General features: G+C 48.1%; 1 protein-coding gene across 3 annotated transcripts in view; it reads right to left on the bottom strand.

Annotated features, from left to right (window-relative positions):
• Positions 1-316: 316 nt before the first annotated feature.
• Positions 317-24,838, bottom strand: part of GALNT14 (polypeptide N-acetylgalactosaminyltransferase 14) — a 103,602-nt gene continuing 79,080 nt past the window's right edge. For all 3 annotated transcript variants that reach the window (XM_074578962.1, XM_074578963.1, XM_074578959.1), the window contains 9 exons: positions 24,166-24,253; positions 23,403-23,487; positions 21,899-22,002; positions 17,277-17,403; positions 14,572-14,664; positions 13,045-13,128; positions 11,713-11,857; positions 4,052-4,171; positions 317-3,471 (listed from right to left, as the gene is read on the bottom strand). In XM_074578962.1, the coding sequence (XP_074435063.1) occupies positions 3,313-3,471; positions 4,052-4,171; positions 11,713-11,857; positions 13,045-13,128; positions 14,572-14,664; positions 17,277-17,403; positions 21,899-22,002; positions 23,403-23,487; positions 24,166-24,253 (1,005 nt within the window). In that variant the 3' untranslated portion in view covers positions 317-3,312. The remainder of the gene's footprint in view (positions 3,472-4,051; positions 4,172-11,712; positions 11,858-13,044; positions 13,129-14,571; positions 14,665-17,276; positions 17,404-21,898; positions 22,003-23,402; positions 23,488-24,165; positions 24,254-24,838) is intronic.

The raw sequence follows: 24,838 nt of genomic DNA on the forward strand, positions 1-24,838 counted from the left end.
AAGGCAGTAGTTCTAGCCCTGAGTTTCCTGCTTTAAATCTAATTTTCCCAAGGCACAAGAAGTGACTTACCTGGAGATCATAAAGGCTGTCACAAAGCTCAACAGCCAGGATTAGAACCATATTTCATACTTTATCTTCTGCTCTTTCAAGTCAGTGCAAAATACTACCAAAAAGCATTACCACCAAATGACATTAGGGCTTAAGAGGTATAGGCATAGGAGCCCATCTAGATACACCTATCAATGTCATGTATATCTGTTCACAGCATGATGATAAATGTTTAGGCAAGTAACAAATACAAAGCAAAAAAGGTTTGTCTATCTCCAGTGTATTTTAATAAGTGAAATAAACCTAAAAGTATGAGTTGGATTTCTAGCAGCAGTTAACCTTTCCCCTGACATGATGCAAGGTCTCTTTGCAGGGATGCTAAGTTGAAGATTTGCTAAATGCCATATTGGGGCTAATTCTAGAGACTGCCAGCCCATTGCTTGCTTATATAAAGTGTCCCAGGAGTCAGGCTGATACCCTCAGGCTTCTCTGAAAACACTGCTGATCCACAGGGCTAATCTCACTTCTCGGACCATGAAACAAGCTGCCATCTAGGGGTTACGGCTGATGGATGCATGAGACACAGTCACCAGTTTGCCAAGTGGCTGCTGCTCCCCAGGTCTGTTCGGTGCTTGGTGGCTTCTGAGCCTGCAAGAGACCCAGCTGAATGATGCTACTCTCTCGTAGGGGACACTATGCCTGATGTCACCTTCCCCATTGCCTGCCTTTCATTACCCCCAAACAAATTCACAGTGATCACCTTAGTGCATATTTTGGAATAGGAGGGGTCTGGTATAGCTTTTGGATTTTACAAGATGCAAGACAGCTGAAAAGTTGGTCAAATAACTTCTTCTAGAATATATATCCCTGCAGGTCCCATGGGTCCATGTGCTCAAGCACACACACGTGTAGCGAGGTAACTGTTTCTGCTAAGGCAAAGAGGAGCATTACCTGTTTAGAGAACTGTGGCTGTCAGCAGAACAGGTATTTTTGCCTTAGGCGGAAAATAACAAAGCTAGATAGGTCTGAGGACCTGGTCAGAGTGTACCTGCCAGATGCTGGACTTCAAAAACCGATGCCAAGTTGTTAGTCTCTTTAACTTTTCAGAATTTAAGTGCCAGCAACTGGGCAGTCCTGGCAGGCATGGTACAGGTGTGAACACGTTAAGCTGCAAGCTCTTGGGATCTCCCTTCCCTTGTGGGCACTAGACAGGGAATTACTAGAACTGTCATTGCCAGTGTGAAAAGTAGGTGTGATATTTCCTGGTTCAATTAAACAGAAGGAGCCCTAGGTCATTGCCCTTCTTTGTGGAATGGGTCCATTCCATTTTAATACTTCCCTTTGTTTCCTGTGCAAAGACGTGACATGGAAACAATGCCATCTCCCACCATGAAATGACAGCTTACTCCAGCCCTTCCATAACAGAAGCTCTTGAGGTTTGCACCGAAGGAGCTTGATTAAGTTAGTAATCACTGCAGCACACAGAAAGCATTTATACCTTGTGACCTTTTATAAATAAAGTTATACTCATTCTGCCTCTAAAGCCAGGGAGATTTACACACACAGCTTTCTCCCAGCACTGAGGGAGGAGAAACTGAGGCAGTGAAATCCTGAAAGCCAGCAATTTATTCAAGAAGGGATGCTGAGAGCACTTGAAGGCCCAAAGCTTGTGGTATTTTACCTATAGTTTGCAGCACAGGTAACAAAGGATAGGATTTTCATTAAGCACCAGCATTTTTAGATACACAAACTGTATTTTTTTCAAGTGCCATTGATGGTCCTGCAAAAGTTCTCTCCAAGAGTTGCTGCTACAAAAGAGCTGTGTGTGCAACTCTTGGTGATTCACTGCCCGCTACCTCTTACTGTGGTGGGATCTGCTCTGAAAGGCAGGCTGGAAAGGACCTTCCAGTCTTCTCCTATTCCTAACATCTCTTCTGAGTTCTTCTGTCCTATTCTCCTTTGGCAGTCACCTCACTCCCACATAGCAATGGCACCTGACATGACCTCTGGTTAATCACTTATCTCCAAAACCTGAAGAAATAATATCTGCCAAGTCTGCCTACACTAAAAGACTTTGGGAGAGACGTACTTTGTGACCCAGGGTTCCCTGCTCACAGATGTGACTGGTGTAATCCCAAAGCTTTTCTTCAGTACTTCACATCTTGGACTACAAGACACTTGGGAAGCAAAACCAGGTAATATCCTTTTTCCTTTCTCAGAGTAGTCTCTAGTTTTAAGTATCTCCTCCGTTCCTTCAGCAGCAGCACTTTATGGGAGTCCCCTCTTCTGTAGTCAGGAAATTGGGAAACACAAATATGACACAATTACCTTCAATTACCAAAAATATTACTTTTATGGAAGAAAAGTGAAAATTTGACTTATTCCAGATCTGAAGCAGTGAGAGACATATAGCGAGATTATAGGGGAGTTTTCAGTGACCAATGCTCACCCACGGCCTTCAGAAAGGAGAAATAATCATGTTAATGCCTTTCCTCCCAGCTTCACTGCAGTTTATATCCTTTAATCTCACACACTGAATCCTCTGTTTGCCTGGGCTTTGGAGATTCAAACACCCCCATGTACAGTTAGCACTGAGCAGGACTCCCCCATTACTTGCTGGTTTGATCTTGGCCACAGCCATAACTGCCCTGCCTCTGTATACACAACATGTAGGTGAGTCAGACACAAACTCAAATGTGCAAGACGGCTCCACCCACGCTGTCTGCAGAAGACAAACTCATCCCCAGACATAAAAAGTGCAAAGATAATTCAGTGTTTTCCACTTGATTCCAGGTGACGTTTCTTAGCATCCCTTGGCACATCTCTCCTTGCACACGAGCCTCACTCCCCAAAAGCTATTGCGATGCTTGTTTTGCTGAGTCCAAGTCTCCATTTGGTCTCCAAGGCTCTTCTACCTGTTTCCAGAGAGATTAATATATACTGTGCATACTGAACTTCTGTAGGGCCCATCACAGCACTCCCAGTATCCCTCTAAAACATTTCAAGTTTGGTTTTTTGCCATCTCTTTTCTTTGAATGTGTGACCGCCAACAGGCCAATACCAGCTGCATGCCTTGCAGACAGCATCCGTTGTTCAACCTGGAGCACCATGTCCTTATTTTCATTTGAATGATTCTTCTCCTGTCCCATAATACACAAGGGCCCCCAATGGTTTTGCATTTGAGCTCCATGTGGTGCATCTTGGCCGCGTGTAGCAACGTCTCAGTGCCCACCCCTGCTGTGTAAGATCTGTCCTCTGGCAGGTCAAGACATCACCATGTCCCAGCGCTGACTCAGGGCTGTGCTCTCGCAAGGGTTGATGACAAGCTCTTTGGTACTCTCATTCGTGTCCCCAATCGTCTCAGTGTCCAAACAAAAGCGTGAAGCTATATGTTCAATGTGTGACCCAACTTTACCCCATCGCTGAGGAGAGACACACAAGAGAGAAGAAACAGGGGTGAACAAGCTTCCTCCTTGTTACGCGTTTACTGTGCTGTTCCAGTATCAAAAGGACAGTTGTCACAAAGCCTTTGTGGCCTGATTCTGGGAAGTACAGAGTCCCCAGCCCACACCCAGCAGAGCACACGCTGAGCATTTCTCCCATGAGAAGCATACTCACTTAAGCTCAGTCTCTGCCTGGCTTCAGAAAGATAATATATTACTAACAGCTTTTTCCCCAGGTCACTGGTTCAAATGCCAGCTCGATGATTAACTGCAGAGAAATTTTAGCATCTGCTGGCTGACTGGCAGCCCGTGTGAACTAAATTGCCAGTTTTGGTTTGACTTCTGCAGATAAGTATCCAGATCACCACCCGCACTAATAGACAACCTTATCAACACAGTCATTTAAGAGGCAAAGGGCTGAACAGGCCATAGTCTGTACTCCCAGATAGACTGTGCTTCCCAAATGAAGTCAGAGCACACAGGCGATGTGACGTGCAGTAATACTATTCTGAGAGAAAGGGAACTTCAAAGCAAATGAGGGATCAACGGAAGGGCTCACCTGCTTGTTGTCACCTTCTTTGCAAGGTGACAACAGCACCTGGGAACCAGGGAAGAGGGTGTATACGGACAAGCACAGCTGCTGCTGGCGGACTTGGTGGTTGTATGTGTACGTCCACTCCTGCAAAGAGGAAGAAAAAGAAAAATGTTGAGAGATCAGAGTTGATTCTTGGTATTCTTCTACCTGGAAAGCAAACATTTTGTCTTGGATCCTGCCACCTCTGAAACCAAGCACGAACCTCGCTGACTTCAAGAGGCACCAGGACAGGTCAGTAGAATGTTTTAAGCCTCCCCAAAACTGCATGTGTCACTGAGGGACTGCATGTACTAAGGAAAATACCTACGAAAGCTGCTGAAAGAAAACGGTTCACAAGGCAAAGGATTTCCCAGAACCGGGCTGTGGCTGGGGAACAGGGTGATGGAAAATATGGCAAAAGAGGCAGAAATGTGCAGCCACACAATGTGCAATCCTCTTTTTCCAAGGAAGAGCAGCAGAAACGCTTTGTGACTAGCAGTGGGAGAGAGGAGGTGATATATAGCTCCTATTTGCAATTCCCAGGGTTCTGTTCCCAAATATCACAAAAACTGGGGGTAAAGCTCCCCTTCATATCAAAGGAGTGGCACCAAACTCCAAATGTTTGCTGTACTGGTTTGCTGTGACCACTGCTATTCCTGCTCCCCTGGGCTGTCTTGGAGGTTTTTTCTCATGCTGTTTTTCATGTTCACCTGCTCTTGAACAGCTCCTCAGCTCCAAGAAAAAGCCGTTGGGGGAACAGAAATTCTTTGTCCCGTGTAAAGCTTATCATACAACAGGGGCTCTCTGGGATTATCATCTTTTCCACCCATGGGAGAAAAATAAAAGAGGCTGAGAGTTTGACCAGGATTTCCAATTGTGCTGGAGAAAGCATCACGTATGTACAGATATGCTGCTTAGCCCAGGAGTATTTCACAGAAGTTTATTCCACTGTTTATTCCAGTTGAACATTTTCTGTCATTCACCTGTGCTCATTTTACTTAGAGCACCTCCTGAGGATCTGAGGCTGTCCAGGCAGGGACGTCTCCCTGCTATTTGTGTGTGGACACGAGCAGGCAAGGGTTGCTTTGGCTTATGGGAAACCACAAACCATGCTTTTACATGACCCCAGAGAGTGACTTCTGGAACAAGTTTTTAACTTATGACTTTGTGTGGGTGTTAACTTTAAAATTAGGAAGAGCAGGGCTAGAAGGGGTTTCCAAGGGTCTCTAAGCCAGGGTGCAAAGCAGGATCAATTTAGCAAACATTTCTTCACAGAAAGGGTTGTCAAGCATTGGAACAGGCTGCCCAGGGAAGTGATTGAGTCGCCATCCCTGGAGGTATTTAAAAGACGTGTAGATGTGGTGCTCAGCAACATGGTTTAGTGGTAACTTGGCGGTGCTAGGTTAACAGTTGATCTTGATGATCTTAAAGGTCTCTTCCAAACAAAATGATTCTATGATCAACTCCTGTTGTGTGAACAGCTCTGAGACAGAAGTCAGGCGAGCAGCAGAGAAAGCAAATGCAAAGCAGGTTGCCAAGCTGTGTCAGGGCAGGTGAGTAGGACTAGAGGGCAAACAGCAGGCTGGCTTCACTAGCAGAGGGCAATAACCACGCTGGAGAGAGCAAGGCCAGGGAGCAAGACAGTTTCCACAATAGGCCCCAAGAGCCAAGGCAAGTGCCTTGACAGGGCACAGGCTATAAGAACTGGGAGAGCTGCTATGAAAGAAAAGGTGCAGAGACAAAGCAAAACAGTTGAGAGCTCAGATACGGAGGAGTCAGAGGTCCAGGAGGAGTGAAATGAGCAGGGGAGTTGGCAACGGAGAGAAGGCAGGGCTCAAACACTTTTCAGTTTAGGCTGGATCTGGAAAAATGAAGGGCAAAAGGTGCTCTTGGGAGACTGCAACCTTTTCTGAGAGCCGGAGGGGGAAGTGAAGAATGGCCGCCCTGATCTCAGAGCTGAGATGCCTGCAGCTCCCACTGACTTTGAATGGTGGAGGCTTTGGGTTGCATTAGCCTGAGTTATTAGACCAGCGAAACTCTTCCACCCCTTTGGTATTTATCACCGTCAGCAGCTTTAACTCCTCTCCTCATCTTCAAAACAGATAGCTACAGGCATTTAATTCCTGGGAATATAAATCCCATTTCATTCAGGTTCTTAACCACCTGGAAGGGAAAACATGCTTTTGCACAGCAGACCCAGATCCACAAGGACTTCACGCTGTGATCCTCACACCCCACATTTCTTAGCCTACTACTCCCCACCAGCTAATGGAAATCAAACCTGGCTTTCTGAACAGCCTGCCTGCAACCTTCTCAGCGAGAGCTGCCTAGGATTTCGGCACATAGCAAGCGTTCATTTTCAAAGCCGCAGTCTGCACCCAAAGGGCCTTCTGGCAACTACTTCTTCTTTGTCAGACAGAGCAGAGTTTACCAGATCCTACAGCGAACACATTCCAGACATCCCAACCATGCATGCTGTCAGCTGCTATGTAAACCACTAGCCTGGGAAATCAGGTGCCAAATTAGTCCTGCATCTGTGAAGAACCAAGCCCTACGGGGCAAGCTCCAACACCTGTTCTTGGCATCCGTGCTCCTACAAGCTGCTTTGAAAACGTGCTTTACATTTTTAACCAATTGTTCATCATTTTAGCTCAGGACAGGGCTGGAGCTGCACCCCTGAGGCTCCTCAAAAGCAGCAAGTTGATCCTGTAACTCGTGCATATGTTGAATCCCCCAACTAACTCAGGCCATGGGACCTTTTGTTTTTTTGCTTTGACCTCTTAACCTCCTCGCTTCACTGAGGCACCTCAGGGAGGACTGCTCCTCTCAGAGGCTCTTCACACTTTTTTTCCAGGCCAGGCTCTGTTCAAGCCTTCCCAATATTCACATCCTCTCAAGGCAGGATCACCCTCTCACTCTGCAAAGTGCCATGGGATGGACAGGGTGGTGGTAACCATCTCTTCTAAGCTGTTGTTCATCATAAGAAGTGAGGCCTTCAGAGCTGGATATATGTGTCAGTTTGGTAGCTGACATCAGATCCTCCCCTCTCGCCCCCAGGGCTTTCCTGCTGCTGTCCTTATCTAAACCGACATATTTTCATGCAGCTCTTCTATTTTGGCAGAATGGCTTCTTATGGAAGCCAGTCCTGTTAAAAATGTTTTATCCAGTTCTAATCATGTCTTGTCTCTTTTCAGCCCTAGATGAAAGCCAGAGAAAATGATGCAGAAAATGAAGAAATTCTGGGGGAAAAAAAAGGTCACTTGAACACCACAGAATCCATGAAAAGCTTTCAGCTAAAATACAGGCAAACAGCCGTGCAAATTTTTATCTTACCCCATCTCTTTCCTTCTTTGTATCAAGTGGGATGAAAATTCTTGCTTTTTTTTTTTTACACCATAAGAAACTACTTTATCTTCTAAACACTGGCACACTGAGCACTCACGTGGCCAGCACAGCAGTAACAACAGCAGAGCTTTGCACCCCGGGGACTGAGGTGAACGGGGCAGCCCAGGGTACTCCTAAGAAGAGGGAGCTAACATGGCTTCAGGGACAGACTGGCCACAAGAGATGCCAACGAGCCTAAGAGCAGACCCCTGGCACCAAGTAAAAACAGACACAAGGTGAAACTGAGATCGAGATTTCCTGCCTTTTCAAAGACAAAGCAGCTCCTGATGAAGTGGTCATGGAACAAGGAAGAAGAGGGTGGAATGGGAGCGCAGAGCTACCAGCTGCACACCACAACGAGTAATCTCCCTCCTCCAAGGCCTTGGATAACACTAACACCCATCTGAGGCTTGTCTCTATTTTTCAAGGCTTTAGCATCATTTGGGCAGGCACCTGTCACTGTTACTCAGCATCATTGTGAACTGAGGAAATTATTTTAAAATGCGACCTTCAGCTTGGCGTAGCCTGGGTGGCAGAAGGAGAAAGGAGCCCCTCAGTCTAGCAAGGAGCAGTCCAATGGGAGCCCAGTGTTACGTGACAGAGCTGTACATGCTCTGCTGCCAAGCAAGAGGTCAGCCATAGCCTAAAGCTGGGTAGCATCTAGAGAAAAATGTTTGTGAAGAAGCCGGGAATAACCTCAACCCTCAATTGTTATCTTTTTCAAATCACAGGGAAGGGCACAGGGAAGTGCCCCAAGGCACACGACTGCATGGGTCACCTAAAGATACCAAAGTGCTTCACTCATCAAAAGGCTCTGGGATGCAACTAGCTCCTACACACATCTCAGGAGAGGGAAAGCAAAGCACAGAAGGTGCCCACGGCAGCCCAGGTGCAGAAATGACACTGCTGCCAGCCAGCCTCTCTGCTCTGCTGGCTCCGCCCAGCTCCCACAGTTCCAGCTGACCTACAGCTGGGGCAGGACACGTCCATGGACGAGAAGAATAAAGACGTTTGAGGGAAAGAAGATCAGAAGAGAATTTTTATGGTTGAGATGTCTCAGGAGGGACACTGTCAGGCTAGTCTGGATAGATGCAAAATGTTCTCCAGAGAAAGTGCAGATCTAGTCAGCCCACAGAGTTCCTCAAGCCAACTGGGGTAAGCTTCAATGCCGCACAAGGCAGATTATCACATTGCATTTCCTTCACAACAAGAGTCAAGCACATGCCACCCAAGTGCAATGGCAGACACTCAGCTCCAAGGCCCAGATATTTTAGGGTACAGGCCAGATATTTTGGGGTGCAGTCCTGGGAAACGGATGCTGTAACCTTCCCAATGTTGCCTCACTTGTCTAGGAGATCCCTAACTTTACTTTCATCTTGTGGCTACTGCTTACACGTGTGTGAGTATCCAGGCCAAAGTGTCTTCTGCTTTTTTATCTGAAGTATGTCAGGTTTATCCTGTAACTGCAAATGATTTAAATACATTCCAGAGTCATCTGTCTATTCCAAAGATGTACGGACTAATAATATCAACTGGCACTTAGTTTGACAAAAACCCAACAACTCATGTCTTCATCGGACAGACCAGGACAAAATTATGACCAATTATTTTCCCTCAGATGCATTTCTGTTGTGAAAAACTAAAACAAACAGTTCATTTAGCAAACAAGACACAAGACGACATAGAGTACCAAGGCTCCAGTGGGCAGGAGCGCAGGTAGAGTCCGCTGTGCCCTGGGGATGGGCAGCACTGCACAACGATCTCTGCCAGTCACTAACTCAAGAGCAGGTCCCTCTGAGAGCCACCCCAGGGGACAGAGCCTGCCCTGACTACTACCAGACCTTTTGGAGTGGGAAGGGCCAAGTGGATTCCAGGGATGAGAAGACAAAGCTCTCCTATACAAAGATGAGGGGTCTTCTTGTGCCTCAGCGCCCTTTTTGGTAATTCAGGTCTAACACCAGACACCACCAGGGAGGGTTTGTGAGATCTGCTAGGGGTGTAAAGCCTGTCTGATTTCACCGCAGTCACTCTTCTCAATTTACCCAAACTGTGGATGCACTAGAAATAGCAAAAGTTCTCTTCTCAAACCATGGTGATATATGACAGCTCAGATCTTCTCACACCCAGTCCCAGGACTTCGTTCATGTAATGCTGGTAAAGGGCTTGGGGAGTCTAATAGGGAAACAGCCACAGACGGGCAATCAAGCAACCAAATTAATGCTACTAACACTGACAATAAAGGATACGGATGGCCAGGATATTTCCATAGTACTTACTGAATGCCAGGAAAGGACAGCTTTGATTTAGCTAAGCCTATTTTTCAAATAATGAAGCTTAGGGTAAACAGATTTGACTTCAGTATGTTAAAAGTGAAGATTATTGCTCTATTCTGGTATACCGAATAAGAAACCAAGTAGCATCCAGGACCGCTGCATAATCTATCCTACACAGCCTGGTGACTATAAAACCCCCATGTCATCCAAAAGTTCAGGTCTTGTAACAATTGTGTAATTAAAATATGTTTCTATTCACAACGAAAATGTAAATATTCTGTTTTCATTTGAAATATTCTCCATGGGTACAAGTAACAGAGAACTATCTTAGAAAGACAGGGAAAGATCAAAGGAGAAGGTTTTTCTCTATTCCTGCCTGTGTATTGAGCGTAGCTATTCAGCAATCTGTTTGTAGTGCATTTTTCTGTTCCCCTGCAGAGTTAGTCCTGGATGTGCACAAGAAATGGAGTTGCCGTCCAGTGGGAAGTGTTGACCTATTGCAAACCGCTGCAGAATCAGAATGGGAAAATGAAAAGTTTGTGGCATGAAGAATTCCAAAAATTTACTGCACAGAAATGTCAAAACAAAATGTGTTTGATGGGAATGAAACAATTCAACTTGTTGGCATGACACTTCTCATTTTAAAATATCACTTCAAATTAATATTTCAGAAAGATCAATGCCATTTCATTTTGAAACGCTGGCTTGCAGCAGCGGTTTCCATTCTGGTTTTCCCAGACTTTTTTAAAAGCATCCAATTCATTGAAAGTCGCAATTGTCACTAGAGCATTTTTTTTTTCCCTTCAGCGGAGTTGACCCTGCAAGACATAATGACCTGCTCTCATCAGCTCGCTTCTCTTGCTGTTTTTGTAAAAAGTCCATGCAGCAGTGGAAGAAAGAAAAAGAATTCTAAAACCTGGAAACTAGTTAAACCATAAGAGCGGTAACTATCTGGTACTTGCAGTTATATTCACTGTATTTTCTGAACTGACTAAAATTCAAGTAGTCATTGGTGGTTTTACCAGACTGTGAAACAGATATTATTTTTCTGACTAAAAGCAGGCATGCAACTGCATGCCAAAGAGATGCATATAATGACCTGCTTCATTTGCACATACAAATTAGGGACATTTTCAGCAGCATCTCCAGACTGGGCCTTTTATATGCAGAGCTACCTGGTTTGAATATGTAACCGTCAGGGTTAAGGACGTACAGTCAAGTGGAAGCAAGCACACCACTGCCTATTAAATTGTTTCACAGCACCCCAAAGAAGCGAGTGATTGTTATCCTCCCTGTTTTATAGATGGCAACAGCGAGAGAACTTACTGACATGCCCAAAATCACAAAGGGAGCCTGAAGCAAAGGCAGGTTTTGAAGCTGTGTCTTCAGAGTCTTGCTCCAGCAACTCCGCTGCAAGGCACATGTGCCTGCTCTTGGCTCGAACATTTCCTAGAATATGCTTTTGAGAACGCTGATTCATACAGCTTTTTCTCGTCTCAGTGACATCGAAAAAAACAAGATCGAAAAAAAATGAGATCATCCTCATTAAATTCTCACTAGTTTAATGGGCAATCTAATATCGGGAGAATGCGGACTATGAAGTTATAAATACCATTGCGATTCAGTGCATTTTGAAAGAAATAAGGCTGAAAGATGAGAGGAAATTATAGTTCTCTTTGTCTTTCTCTGATCTCTGCAGATGAACGGCGCGCGGCGTTCCTGAGCAGCAGTAAGTGCGCAGCGCAGGCTAGCACAGAGGGAAGCGGTCCACCCTGTACTGTGGCTCCTGCACCCGTCCCTGCTGCTGCCCAGGGCCTCCACCGAGGTAAGGAGGACTTACCAGGGTTTAACTACACGCTACCTTAGGAAAGAGGTTGGCAGAATGGGTAATCCTCCAACAGAGCTTTAGCAAACTTAGGAAATCACCTTAAAGCTGCCCCAGAGCCTTCTCTCCAGCTGCCATCACCGGGGATAGGCAACACATCTTACCTGTGCTGTTGCTGCCGTGCCTTTGCTGCTGATGCAAGGATTTAAGCTCAGGACAGGCAACTCTTGGGCTTCAGACTTGTGCGACTCCAGGCAGCTCTGCCTTTGCCTGATCATCCCAGTCTGATAGAGCGATTCCTCGGGAATCCTGCAGGAACAGCATGAAAACAACATCCCTGGTCCCCCAGGCACACAGAGTACTCAAAGGGAAGCTCAGTGGGGTAAGGAGGGTGCAGTCACACCATTTCACCTTCAGAAAATGACAGTGGCAAGATCTATTACGAGACTGAACCACTGAGAGCGGTACATGGACAGGGACGCCGCAGAAGCAGCACTCAAGAGATGGATGGCTGGCCTTTATAAGAGGAAAAAATAAATAACACCGCATGAGGCAAACAGAGGAGCAAGGAACAGACTGTGAGCAGGCTGAAGGTCAGCCTTCAGCTTACAGGAGTGGGGAACTTTATAACAAACCGCCACAGAGCCCTGCCATTCCCTGTGAATGCTGCCGTGCAATGCCACACATGGCAAAATAAAAAGCAAGAAAACAGCTATACATCCTTTTCACACTGTGATTCTGCACTCAGCCATTGCACCAGCAGATCCCTGGAGGTATCTCCAAATTTTCTGCACCCTTCCTGAGCATGGCAGCTGATACTGATTTGAGGGACTGGATGCAATGATTTCTGGAGTAATTTTGGTGACTAAAAGGAATCTGTGCAAAAGCAGCGGTGGAAGTGCATATTAAGCAAAGCATTAGGCTAGGAGTAAGGCAGAGGCAGCTGAATACACGTCACAAACTCCTAGAGTGGATGGTTTCACAACAGAGAAGTCTCGAGTATCACAGAACATCGTGAAAGGACTAGAAATTAGGTGCTTTTTTGGTAAGCAAGAGTCATTAAGTACTGAAAAAAACCCACCAGAGGCTATGGTGGATTCTCCACCTTGGGATACTTTTATAAGGAAAACTGGCTATTTCCCTATACCACCTGTCCCACAGGTGGGCAGGAGGATACCTGAGGAAGCGCCAAAAGCTAAGAGAAATAACTGGCACTTCGCCCCTCACCAGCCTGGCAGCAAAGAGCCACAGACTCTATAAGACTGCTTAAAGAACGCAGGATCACAAATGAACCGCGTCACACTGTGAACAAGCTGTGTTTAAAGCCAGCACGAAATTCACCGTGCCCTTCAGTGAAGCCAAGGGAGGGGGTGCCTGCGTCTCTGGGGCAGGAGGGAGGTGTGGGGACTGGAGGGGCAGAGGAAAGCTCTGTGGGACAGGAGGGACAGGCCATCCCACTGCCCTGCTAGAGACAGATGGAGATCACACATCCATACCGAAGCTCGGGATAAACGTTTTCCAGGTACCACTTGAAGCTGTGGCATTTCAGCCTCTTCCGCAGCTCCACTCTGCTCTGGATGCTGTGGGAAGAAAACGCCATAGAGATACAACGGAAATCAGGAAGGCGAGACCAAATGCACCAAAAAGGGAGGCTGGGAGAAACCCAACATTTGTGCCCAGACGGCAAAACAAGAGCATCAGCAGCTCTATTTTCTGCTATCATCTGCACGAGTTCGGCCAGTCGTTCTGATTTCTGTCTCTTTGGAGGTCTCACTTGGTAAAATGGCATGATGACATATTGCCATTTTAACAAGGAGTCCGGAGTTTGGTGGATGAAAAGTTCATGGAAAAGTACAGTCATTTAAAAATAATTAGTAAAACAATGCATGCTATCCACTATATGCATTAAGCATTAATTTAATATATTAATGTACTAGGAGATTAATATATGCTATTATAAATTACTCTTAGTTTATAGGACTACAGAAGGCCTTGATTCACAAGAGCACCTAAACACACCTTTAAGTCAGCAGAAGTTAATCACATGCTGAAATACTTCTTTCTTTCATTAACCAGGGTTAAATTTCTGCTGAGGGATCATGCTGTATAGTGACGTTTTCCAGACTCCAACTCCCCTCCGGGCCAGCCTTTATGCGTGTCACTATTATGAGCTGGAATTTACAGGGCAGTAAGAAGCCTCCAGTGCCTTCCCTTCTCATAGTCTACCTGCTCTACATCCTCCTATATTTAGCCGACAGAGCTGTTACTTCAGTCCATGCCGACAGATGGGAAGAGGGTATGAATTCAGTGGAAATAGGTTAGTCACCGGGATTTCAATTTTTTTATCCTAAAAATTGAAGAGTAGCGAGAAGGAATTTGGGGTTGGATTTGGAACCCGCTGTGGTCCAAAGGAAACTTTCTAAGGAAGGAAGAGCATATCAAAACGAGAAATTAACACAAATATGTAGAGTCCTCCTGACAGGAAGGTGTTTCTGACTGTTCACAGAATGGACAGCAAACTCCCTGCATCCAAAGCACTTGCTCCTTTCCCATAAAGCCTTAGTGGGCCCAAAATTTGATGATTTTCCTGCCCCTCAGCTGCCAGTGGGACCTCTGGACTCTTCTCCCCCAAGCTCCACTCTTAAGTACTTATACTTAATTTTTCCTTGCTTTTCCTTTCTTTCCCTGCTTACTGCAGGGGGGTTGGGACTAGATGACCTTTAGCGGTCCCTTCCAACCCAAGACATTCTATGATTCTAATGCCAAGGACAGGACATACGCAGAGGGGGTTTTCCCCCACCTCGATTCACTTCACTCACTGGGATAAACCAGCACAGCATACAAACTAGCTGTTTATATGTTTCATTGCTGTGCTCATAGCATCTGCCTACCATTAGCATTTAATTGAGCGTTACTACAGAAACAACGCAGGCAGGTTTCCACAGCAGGGCAACGTCACCCTGAACACCCACTGCAGCAGGCAGGGCACAGGCAGGGCACAGGCAGGGGAGAAAGGCACTTACTTTCCATAAGGCCTCCCCTGGGCTGCGGGACGAGCCGCATAGTAGTACTGCTTGAATTCATCCATCCACACCTCTGCTGTGCGCTTGGTGTTTCTGAAAGAGGTAACGAGAGACAGGTAAAACCAAAGAAGCCTCTGAGGTGATATTTTCTAAAATCTATCCCCTAATCCGTCCCACCCTCCCCCCATCCTCAACTTGGTCTTTGGCTTCACCCAAATCAGCCCTCGCTACTAGAAAAAAGGTACTCCTCCTCCCCATTACTGCAGGGACTGAACACAACTGGCCAAAGCTTGGGTGAAGAATTCACCATTTCAAACTCAGCTGGATGCAGCAGACTCAGAACTGAAGCCTCTCTTAAGCATCATCTCCCAGGCAGGCATGCCCAGGGTTTTAGTTAGTGGCTGGGATGGAGCTCTGAAAAGTGGTGCAAAATTTGCCAAAGACTGAAGGCAACTATTTCCTTTGTGTCAATCCTGTATGGACTCTCCTGCTTTCCACCCCTGGATTTCATTAAGGCAAATCTCAGCATTCAAAACGTAAGAGAAACCACCCTGGCCACAGTGTGGTAGTATAAACGTCGGTCTTCCACATCAGCCAGGTGTCTGCGGAAGGTTTATGAACCTAAGTAAATCTTCTGTTGACTTCAGATGGCTCTAAGTCTCCTTGCAAATGGCTTTGTTGATCCATGCCTATCTGCCCATCCTGCCCAGGTCAGGGGAGTCCTCCAAGCCAGGCCAGTGCCTCCAAGCTATTAATATTTGCCACTGGGCTGCGGGTGCCGCAGGGCAGGCTCCGATCCAGCTGAATCCCACATGGTCAGAACAGGAGATAGCCTGCACATGAAGCCAGCACAACACCGGAGCCTGAGCTGTCTCTTGCACTGAAGAAGAGGCTGTGTGGAAAAAAAATCAATATCTGGCAGAAAGGTGGAGATATTTTTTGTTAACATCTCTGTTTAAACAGAGGTACCACATAGCATCAGGTTGCCAGAAGCTGCTTCTCCTCTCAGTCTATATACCACTACATTAAGTTTAAGGCTGATAGATACCATAAGGTTAATAAAATTCCAGCTCCTAATGCCTACAGATATGTTTCTCTAGAACGCTTTTCAGTCCTGTGCTGATTCCTGGTGCTTTTTTCTCTCTATTTAAGGCCAGTGCAAGTCTAAGTGCTCTTGCTCAAGAGATGCCGAAGTCACTGTGTCTACATCTACCTCTGTACCTAATCTTTCCCAACATGCAGGATTTTTTTCTCTGACTTCCTGCTCTCATTCGGCTTTATAAGAAACATGGGGATAAGTGCAAAGGCTCACACCCGGATGTTGATTCAGACCTCCCTGAAATCCCCCTGCGCCTGTGCTCAGGGTGCAGCCAGAAGAGCCGTACCCATGCGAGCTCCCCCTGCTCCTCCTGCAGGTGATGCAACGCAGACGCTGCCTTTTCACTCAGGTTTGCAGCGACTCGGCCGGTGGAGATTCTGCCACATCCCAGCCTCTTCTGTAAGAGTCTTATTTCACTACCAAAAGCAAGGGCCCTCCTCATGACTCTCAAAGGTGTGCCCTCCTCTTTGAGGTGCCAGCAACACCCTGTGCCCCTCACTGCCACCTCTTTGAAGCATGGTGACAAAGTCCCCTTCCTGCCCCACATCCTGCATGGCTGGAAATCGCATATTAGATATAATCGAGGGATGTAATTTGCACTCCCCCAATTCATTGTCTCGTTAAAACCGTGGGAAAGCTGCAGAGAGCCCGGGTCAGTGGTAGCCCCGCTGCAGGCAGCTGGGTCTTTGCAAATACTGTTCTCAGTTTATAACACTGTGAAAGCCACACTAAAAGGGATGCCTGGTGTGTAAACACACACAAATGCAGCTTAGATGAGAAACAGCCCCGCATTAAGTATAACTGCTCCCAATGTTTTTCTCAGTCATTTACTTAACAGACAGCCTTCAGCCTCACGCTCTAAAAAAGGAGGCAATCCTTCTTGACTTCACGAGCTGCTCCCATCATGTTTCCTGTGCCAGTTCCCACTTCTGGACTGCCTCCTTCCTTGCCTGCTGTTCCCAGGATCTTAGCCCATTTCAGCCGGCCATTTCAGTAGCTGATTCAGTCCATGTTCCTGTGCGTGAGGACAAGTCCCCTTCAGCTGGGAGGTCCTGGCAGGTCCTTCGGTGTCCCTACCAGCGAGCTGCAGCCCATTGCTGCCCCTGCTCGAGAGGCAGCACCACCCCAGAGGCAAAGCCACCCACTCTGACATGCTGCTCGGCTCCCCTCTCCCAAAAGCATCAGGAACCAAATTTTCTGGTTCAGCTGAGCCACGCTCAGCCCTCAGCTAAGGTCACTGGGTACCAACAGACATCACTGGCAGCCTGATTTCAGGTCATTACGAATGTGTTCTGACGACCTTAGGGTCTAAACCATTTGCTGTTACGGGAGCTAGTGCTCAGGGACATGCTGGGGCCATCCCTCCACTTCTGTGCTGATGAAAGGTACCATATAAGTGTCCTATTTCTGTCATATTCTCGACACTGTAGAAATCTTAAGGGAGAGTCGTACTGGCTTGATTTTCTTTGGCTCAGGAGATTCCTTGCCCAGGGATATTTCAAAATGTGACAAATGAACTTTCTTCCCCATCTTCTCTGCTCTCTGCTCCTGACAAGGCAGCACCCTATTCCACCTCACAAAAACTAAGCAAATACAAAACACCTACTTAATGTATGTATTAGCGTTTCCCTCTGGAAAGACGTACGGATGTTTCTTCCGGAAGACGTGTCCAACACGGCTGCAGGGGATGATTTCCAGGCTCCCTCCACACATCCACACACGGAAAGAGATTTCTACAAGAAAAGCAGCTTCAGCATTTTGTTTTTCTGTCCTAGAGCAGGCTGGCTCCAGGTGTTACTTCTCATTTCATCCTCTGTCACATTAAACTGGGGTAAATCAATTTCCAGAGGGTCTTTCCTAGGCACAACTTCCTTAAAAGCACATTTCAAAGCTTCTTGCGATCTGTTTGAAGTCAGTACACTTGAAACCTGCCTGTAGCACAGCAGGTGACATCACAATGGCAAGAGTGAGACAGTAAGGAGATCCCTTTTCGTGCGCTCCTGCTTACATCGCAGAATCATCTTGCCAGTTTTGTGCTCCCGTAATTACTTCTGCACTACCTATTTCAGAGTCACTTCCCTACAAAGGGCTGTCAATTGACCGGGAGAGGCCATGAATTCTGTTATTAACGACTACAATGCTCATTACCTTTATGAATCCACCATTGATTCTGCAAAGTGAACGGTGCGCTGTGCATCCATCACCTGTCCCAAAACGGATAGGAGCTTACCCTGCCCAGCAGTTACTCCAGGCTGCGAGTGCGGATATTGCAGACCAACGAGGCACACACCTTCACACAAGCAAAAGTCAGTGGTGGGAGGGATTATTCCAAAAATCTGGATAAGCTATCAGTATGGGAAATGTCTCCTGGTTGTCCCTAGCTGCTCTCTGGCTGATCCACAGGGCCCTTCTGGAGGAAAACGAGCTGGTGGCACAATTGACACCAGAAGTTACGGGGCCCTTGGCAGGGAGCTGGATGAAATCCTAGCTGGTGAGGTAGGATGGGTGAGCAGAATGGCTGATCTAATGGGTCCATCTGGTCCTAACGCCTGTGAAGCTATCAATCTGCAACTATATTGTCAGACAGTCATGCTTAGACAGAACCAGCATGGAAGAGAAATTAAATTAAAAAGAAAAGGCTTCTGCAGTTCTTTGCATCCTATTTTATCATCTGCTGACAGTCTAGAGCTATACATAGCACATATCTACTCCAAAACAACAAATTTCTTTTCACTCCCCACACACGCACATTTAACTACAGAAGCCAGACAGGAGGCCACCCATCGTCTTTGCCACCTTGTGCTCCCGGCAGTCCCCTCACATATGCCAGCACAAGGAGAACTTGTCTTCAGGTCGGATGCTGGCAAGACAAGTGCCTGTGGTGGGAAGGCCATTTGAGCAATGTGGACAGGACTCCTACACCTCCAACAGCAGGCACTGCTGGCCCCCAAAGCTGCCATCCCTCCAAAAATGACTCACAGCTTCAGGGAGCAAAGGAGAATTGGAGCCCAGACCTCCAAAGCCACCTACACTCAAGCACGCATGGCACAGCCATGAGGTGCACGTTGCTGCAGAGGTGGGAGCCAGATTCATGTCACTCCCGTCCCCGCTCCCAGCAGGCCTGATGGAAGCAGCAGGCTGGCACAGCCGCCATGCCCTCTTGCCTTGATGCCCAGGTCCAAAATTCAAGGCTTGAGCCCATTCTCAACAGCTGGCCTTGGCAGCAGGGGCCAGCAAAGGCTGGGGTGGGAAAGCACAGCAAGGAGGAGAAGCATTTCTTTCCAGAAATCCCCTCCCCTCCACTGCTGTGTTTACAGGCAAGAGCTGCAACAGCAGCTGGAGCCTCACCGCTTTCCCCAGTGCTGGGTATTAACAGGCCAATAAAACATGCCCTTGTGCCGTGTCCTGGTGCTATATTGGGAGCAACCTTAATCACAGCTGCAGGGAAATGAGATTACGGCAGGATGCGGCCGCTCTAAGCTGCTGCACTCGGTTCCCCTCACACGTGGCTGTTGCTCTCTTTTGCCTGTGTGTCACAGCGCCGGCCACTCTGCCAGCGCTGCTGAGTCAATCAGAAGGGTGCCCGATCAAGGGGGGGACAATCAGCTGAGCAGCTGTGAACCGCAGTGTGGCAGTTCCCCTCCTCTGGTCCTTCTGCTCAGCCTGGGAGAAGAGCAGCTCCCTGAAGCGCTGCAAGGGAAAGACTTGCCCCATTCGGTCCTCGCCTGCTCTCAATTTAAAGCCTAATGAAGAGGTGGGCTGAGGTGATCTCTCTGCACTGCGAAGTGGAATAAGAACACAGCGCTGGGAGGGGCAGGAGATGGTGAGGAGCCCGAGCTCTCTGCTTCAGACCTGTTGCACCCTGCAGACCCTGCTCCAGTCCCAGCAGAGGCAATTAAAGCACAGGTTTCAGCAGGTCGCGACGACGCATGGAGCCATCCGTGGCAGCTAACAAACAAAGTCTGCAGACAGGCAGCCAAGAACTAAATGCCTTGGGAGGAGGTAAACTGAGGCACCAGCGAAGGCATGGCACAGGCCCAGCTCAGAGGAGCCAGGGGAGCAGGAACTGACAGCATGCTTCACCTGACCCTTGAGGGATGTCCCCAGTGTGGGTGGCCCCACCAAGCAACCCCCAGAAAAGATGCGAGCAGTACATGTTGGGGTGCACTGGGCTTGGCCTTAGTTTGACAGAAATACCTTTAGCGCTTGCTGCTGGCCTGCAAGCCTTTCTGCCATTACTCATCGATTCACCTCCAGGGGATTAAGTAAATTAAGAAGTAAAACACCTACAATGTCCTCCATCTAACCCAAACACACCTGATTTTGTTTTGCCTGAAGTCTCCAGCCCCCTCTAGCTGCCCAGTCAATAACATTAAAGGCAGCAGCGATGCTCCCCAGGACCAGAGTCCTGCATCCCCTCAGGACTAAGCTACCAGAAAAAGCACAGCTCACTGTTCGCTCCGTCAGCTCCTGCCCTGTGTCACCTGCCCAGAACTGACCGAGGCCAGCAGGGTCACCGCTGCCCTTGCCTGTGTGTGAAAGCGAGGTGGGACACGCTGCCCTGGACTGTTGCGCCGGCAGGAGATGCAGCTTTGAGCCGGGCACGCTTCCGCTCTCAGGGCGCTGGGCAAGACGGGATCTGCCCTGCTGCTATGCGCCTGCACGTTTTTGTGGCAGTGTTAACCTGCCTGGCTGCCCTTTGTCAGCCGATGCCCTGACATTACACCACCACAGCCAGCGCATGTTGCGTCGGGAGCAGCCTCCTGGGGCATAACACCAGTAAGGGAAACATCGTGCTCCATAGGGTGGGACATAACCGCATGTGAGGAGCGCAATGCCTGCCAGTGCAGGGCATCGGACAAGCTGCTGGGATTGAGTTTCCCCAGAGGGCAGGCTGCCCCGTCACTGTTCATCTCCCAGGAGCATCTCATGCTGGCTGCTGTCAGAGAAGAGTGACGAGCAGAGACAGGCAGTGGGTCAGGCGCAGGGCAGCAGTCCCTCTCCTCATCTCTAGATCCCTTCTTGAATGCTTTTGTTTGGGCCACTGATCCAGCGGGCGAGGCGGGAGGGCTGCTGCTCCCTCCTAGGCTTCCTCAGAGACACCCCACTCAGAGGAGCAGATGCTTTGGGTCAGTCCGGTGGCAAGACATCCACCCACAGAGAGAAAGCATGAAGGAGCCAGATCCTACTGCATAACGAGATATAAATAAATAAAATATGCTTGAGGAAAAAAGGCCTGTGAAGGAAACAACAGTGCCAGGCAGCCGATGGGTTACTGCAAGGCGACAGCATCTGTTCCCTTGGATGACTGACAGCATCGCTGTACGTGTTAAGACACAAGATCCTTCCCTTCCTTGCTAGCCATACTCCCCAGAGGGGTGAGCTATTAAAGCCAGGTTCTGATCTGTCTCCCTGACATCGAGTGCCTCCCCCTTCTTTCACGGCTACAGTGTGCTGCTCTGATCTGCAGCATCGCCACAGCTTCCAAGAGAGAACAGCCCAGCCTGAGCCAGCTCCGCTTGACATGGGGGACAAGGGACCGGCTGTTACCTCCTTCATGTGCCCCCTCAGGTTTGCATGCAGGAGATTTCTTAACGACCTCCTTGCCCTGTGATAACAGGCAGAGGTGACTGAATTTAGGTCAGCCCTTAACCTTTTTTTTTTTTTTTTTGTGCGGGAAAAATGATAGTGTCAAGGAGAGGCTGGCAGCGCTCAGCCAGGATCTAGTGATCCAGGAATGGAGAAGCAGCCGTGTTACTTTGCCACCTGCTTGCAACATGCTGACGGAGCTACTGTTTCAGGCTCTCTGCAAATTCAGGGAGGCACTGATGCCTCAGTTCATAGATTCGATATGCTGTTTTGAAACAATGGAATAAGACATGCCTTTGCGTTATTAATGAGAAAATAAGACCAGGAAGGAATAGGAGGGTGCGTGTGGTGTTCTCTCATCTGTTGGTAACGCTAAAGCTGAAAACTCTGCGGTTAGGGGTATTTACCTATAGAAAATCAAAGCAGTGTGGAAGACAGGGAGTCCCAAGTACCAAAAATTGCTCACTTCCCATCATTTATGGTTGTTGGATCCATTACTCACCTAAGACTGTAACCTATAAGTGAGGGAAACCATGCAGAGCATTCGAAGTGAAGTCCAAAATGACCTTGTATCCGTCTAGCATGACTCAGGAAGAGAAGGCAACACAGCAAGGTGTAGGAGGAAGATGAGTGACTCACCAAAGTTCTCCCCGCCCCAGATGTCCATGGCACTGTCGTACTTTCCCAGGTGGTTGAACCAGGCTTTGTCAATCACAAACAACCCCCCAGCAATGATGGGAGTCCTGCAGAATGGGTAAAGGAAGAGAGGACGCACTCTCAAACACTGTTGCAGCACCTGGATGCACAGAAGCAGCCCTTCCCTTTGCCTCCTCTGCCATCGTCACGACGTTACCTACGTATCTCTCCTTCTCACCAAACAAGGACAACACCCTTCAAAAAGCATATGAGCCTTTCTTTCAGCTGCCTTGGTATTTTGCTGTCAATCATAAATTGCCTGGCACTTAATGACTGGCTAATGCACCCGTCAGCACAACTCCTACAAGCCCAAAGTTCACAGCCCTGATTGTAGGCTTCAGCATCAAAAATGCACTTAGCGCTTGGGGGGTTATTCACTCAGACGGGCTTTTTGCCTTGAGCCAGCCTATTAAGAGCACCGTTCCACTGGGGAGGGGAAGGCAGAGCCAATTCAGAAGGGCTTTTTAAAAGCCATCGCGAGCTGTGTGATCTTTATTTCAAAACAGGGTTATTTTTCATTCTTTGGATTAACTACAAAAACTGCATAGAGAAGGTCCATGGAGGAGGGGAGGGGAGGGCAGACCCAGAAGATAGCTCGAGGAGACTCGCCATTTTCTGGCACAAGTCCTGCCTCCATTCAATTGCAGACAGTGTGGATGCCTCAGCGTAGGCTTAGGAGGAGCTGTGGTGACTGCTGTGCCCAGGCGAGTCTCCACAGTGCCCCACATGGCAGGACAACCAGGAACGCGAGCCTTCAGGAAGCCAGGGAGAGCTCCTGTTAGAAACAGCATCCTAAGGAGAAGCAGTGCTTTGCTCCCCTGTGAGCTTTCTGTGGCACTGAGCCTTCCCCAACACTTGGTCTCCTCCATGCCCCACACCCCAGCACTACATGGCTGGGGAGGCAGACACCAGCGCTTGGCTTGCTGCCAGGAGAGTTCTTCAGCAGAACGAGGGACTCCCTCCATCCCACGGCGTGAGGACAGATGGCATCTCTCCTGTTCAGTTTTGCTATCTGTTTCTGAGGAGCCTTCAGCAAGATCCAGTAGAGCAGCACTGATCTGGAAAGGCTGGACTAGACACTACGTTTTTATCAAGTGGGTTGAGGACACTGCGTTATTTTTCAGTGATAGCTGAGCTGTGAGAAGCTGGAGTCTAGACCAGTGGGCTTTTTCTCTAACCATAAAGAGCCTCCTTAGCACTACCAAAACACAAATAACCATAAATACACCCCTTCTACCTTTGTAGCACCCTCAGGCTTCAGTGTTGCGAGATGAAGCTGTACTGGAAAACCCAAGCTAGCCAGGAGCCCGCTATAGGTATTAGAAGTTCAGAGCTGTCCTGGAAGGAATATCACACTGCTCAGGTGCATGGTGACACAGATAAGGTCAGATGAGATACTCGGCCTGCCCCACATTCCTCAGCTCCCTCCTGCCCCCTCTTGACTTACTTAATAGGCTCGGTGGGATCAAGTCGTTTCGCTTTCTGCTCCGGGGAAAGCTGCTCCCATTTGAAATGCAGACTCCAGTCAAAACCTAAAACCAAAGAGAGAAGTACCATGGGAAATTAGAAATAGGGTATGGATTAGGAGGCAATGCAGGTTGCAAAGCTGTGTTTGATGGAGTATTTTCCCCACTTGCAAATGACTTAAGCCATGGAGATGCAGCTCTTGGGAGAAAGTCCAATGACTAATGTATTTTACTACTGCATACGAACAAGAAACAACACATTGCATTACAACTGCAAAGTCAAGCCCTCCAAAGGCAGGAAAAGTCAGAATTAAAGCTGCTGCTGAAACCTCACTTTGTCCCCTTGTGCACAAAAATACACGCTCTGATGGATATTGCGTGCTACAAATAGCACAGGCATACTAATAAGTGCTACAGTCGCATCCTCCATTTGTTGCCTAGACATCCCGCATCTCCTCTTGTCAGCAGACTGGCTTTCAGTGCTGCCAAGGGTGGCTTTGACATGACCCTTCTTTCCTGCTTGACCGCCTTATCCACTGTAGCAAATGCCATTCCTCACGCCACGCTTACCTGTCTCTAAAATAGCCTGAAAACAGCCAGCGGGGAGCACTAAACAGTGCTAATGCGCTTTTTGCAAGATAGCAGGAGCCAGCGGGGCGGTGCAGAGCCACCAGCTCCTCAGGCTAGTGCATGCTCACACCACGGGATGGACACCCACAAGGCATGCACACAGCTTGGACTCACCTCCTCTGAGGTCCGAGGAAGCCGCCACATAGGCAAAAGTGTCCAAGTTGATGATGTCAATAACGGGGCTGACCACTCGGGTGGGATCCTGGAAAGCAGAAGTGAAACAACCCATGACTTCAGATCACACCATTCAAACTGCTCAAGGGATGCTCTGAACTCCTGGAGACAGGCTTGAAATCTTGGTGTCATTCAGGTTTGTCAGGGACCAGTGCCCATCGCTGCCTCCTCCTCCTCAGCCATCACCTCAGTTCAACCAAGGAACTAATGGCAGCAGCACCAAGCGGCAGAGGCACTGACGGAAGCCTGGGAAGACAGGCGTCATCTCTCCAGGGAAAGAGGACCGTGTGCTGCTGGGCCGCTGAGCTGGCATCTCTCACCGGCTTTGGCTTCAACCGCAGTCTCTCCCTCCGCAGGCTGTGCGTGTGCTCGGCACCAAACTCAGCTGGAGGCAAAGCTCCATCTGCCTTTTGCAAATTCACCAGTGTATTCCCCTTACACCTCCCTTAAATACTTTTTACTGAATTTCAGAAGTCAGGCAGCAAACAGACAGAGGAAAAACACAGGCAGTCAAGCAGCTTAAATACAGGCATTTTCTAAATGTACAAACTATGAGGATACAGTTAGAGTTTTGCCAAAGGTGTGAAAGGGTTAAAAAAAGGACCTGAATTAT

This window comes from Larus michahellis, chromosome 3, assembly GCF_964199755.1.
Source record: "Larus michahellis chromosome 3, bLarMic1.1, whole genome shotgun sequence".
In the NCBI taxonomy this organism is placed as follows: domain Eukaryota; kingdom Metazoa; phylum Chordata; class Aves; order Charadriiformes; family Laridae; genus Larus; species Larus michahellis.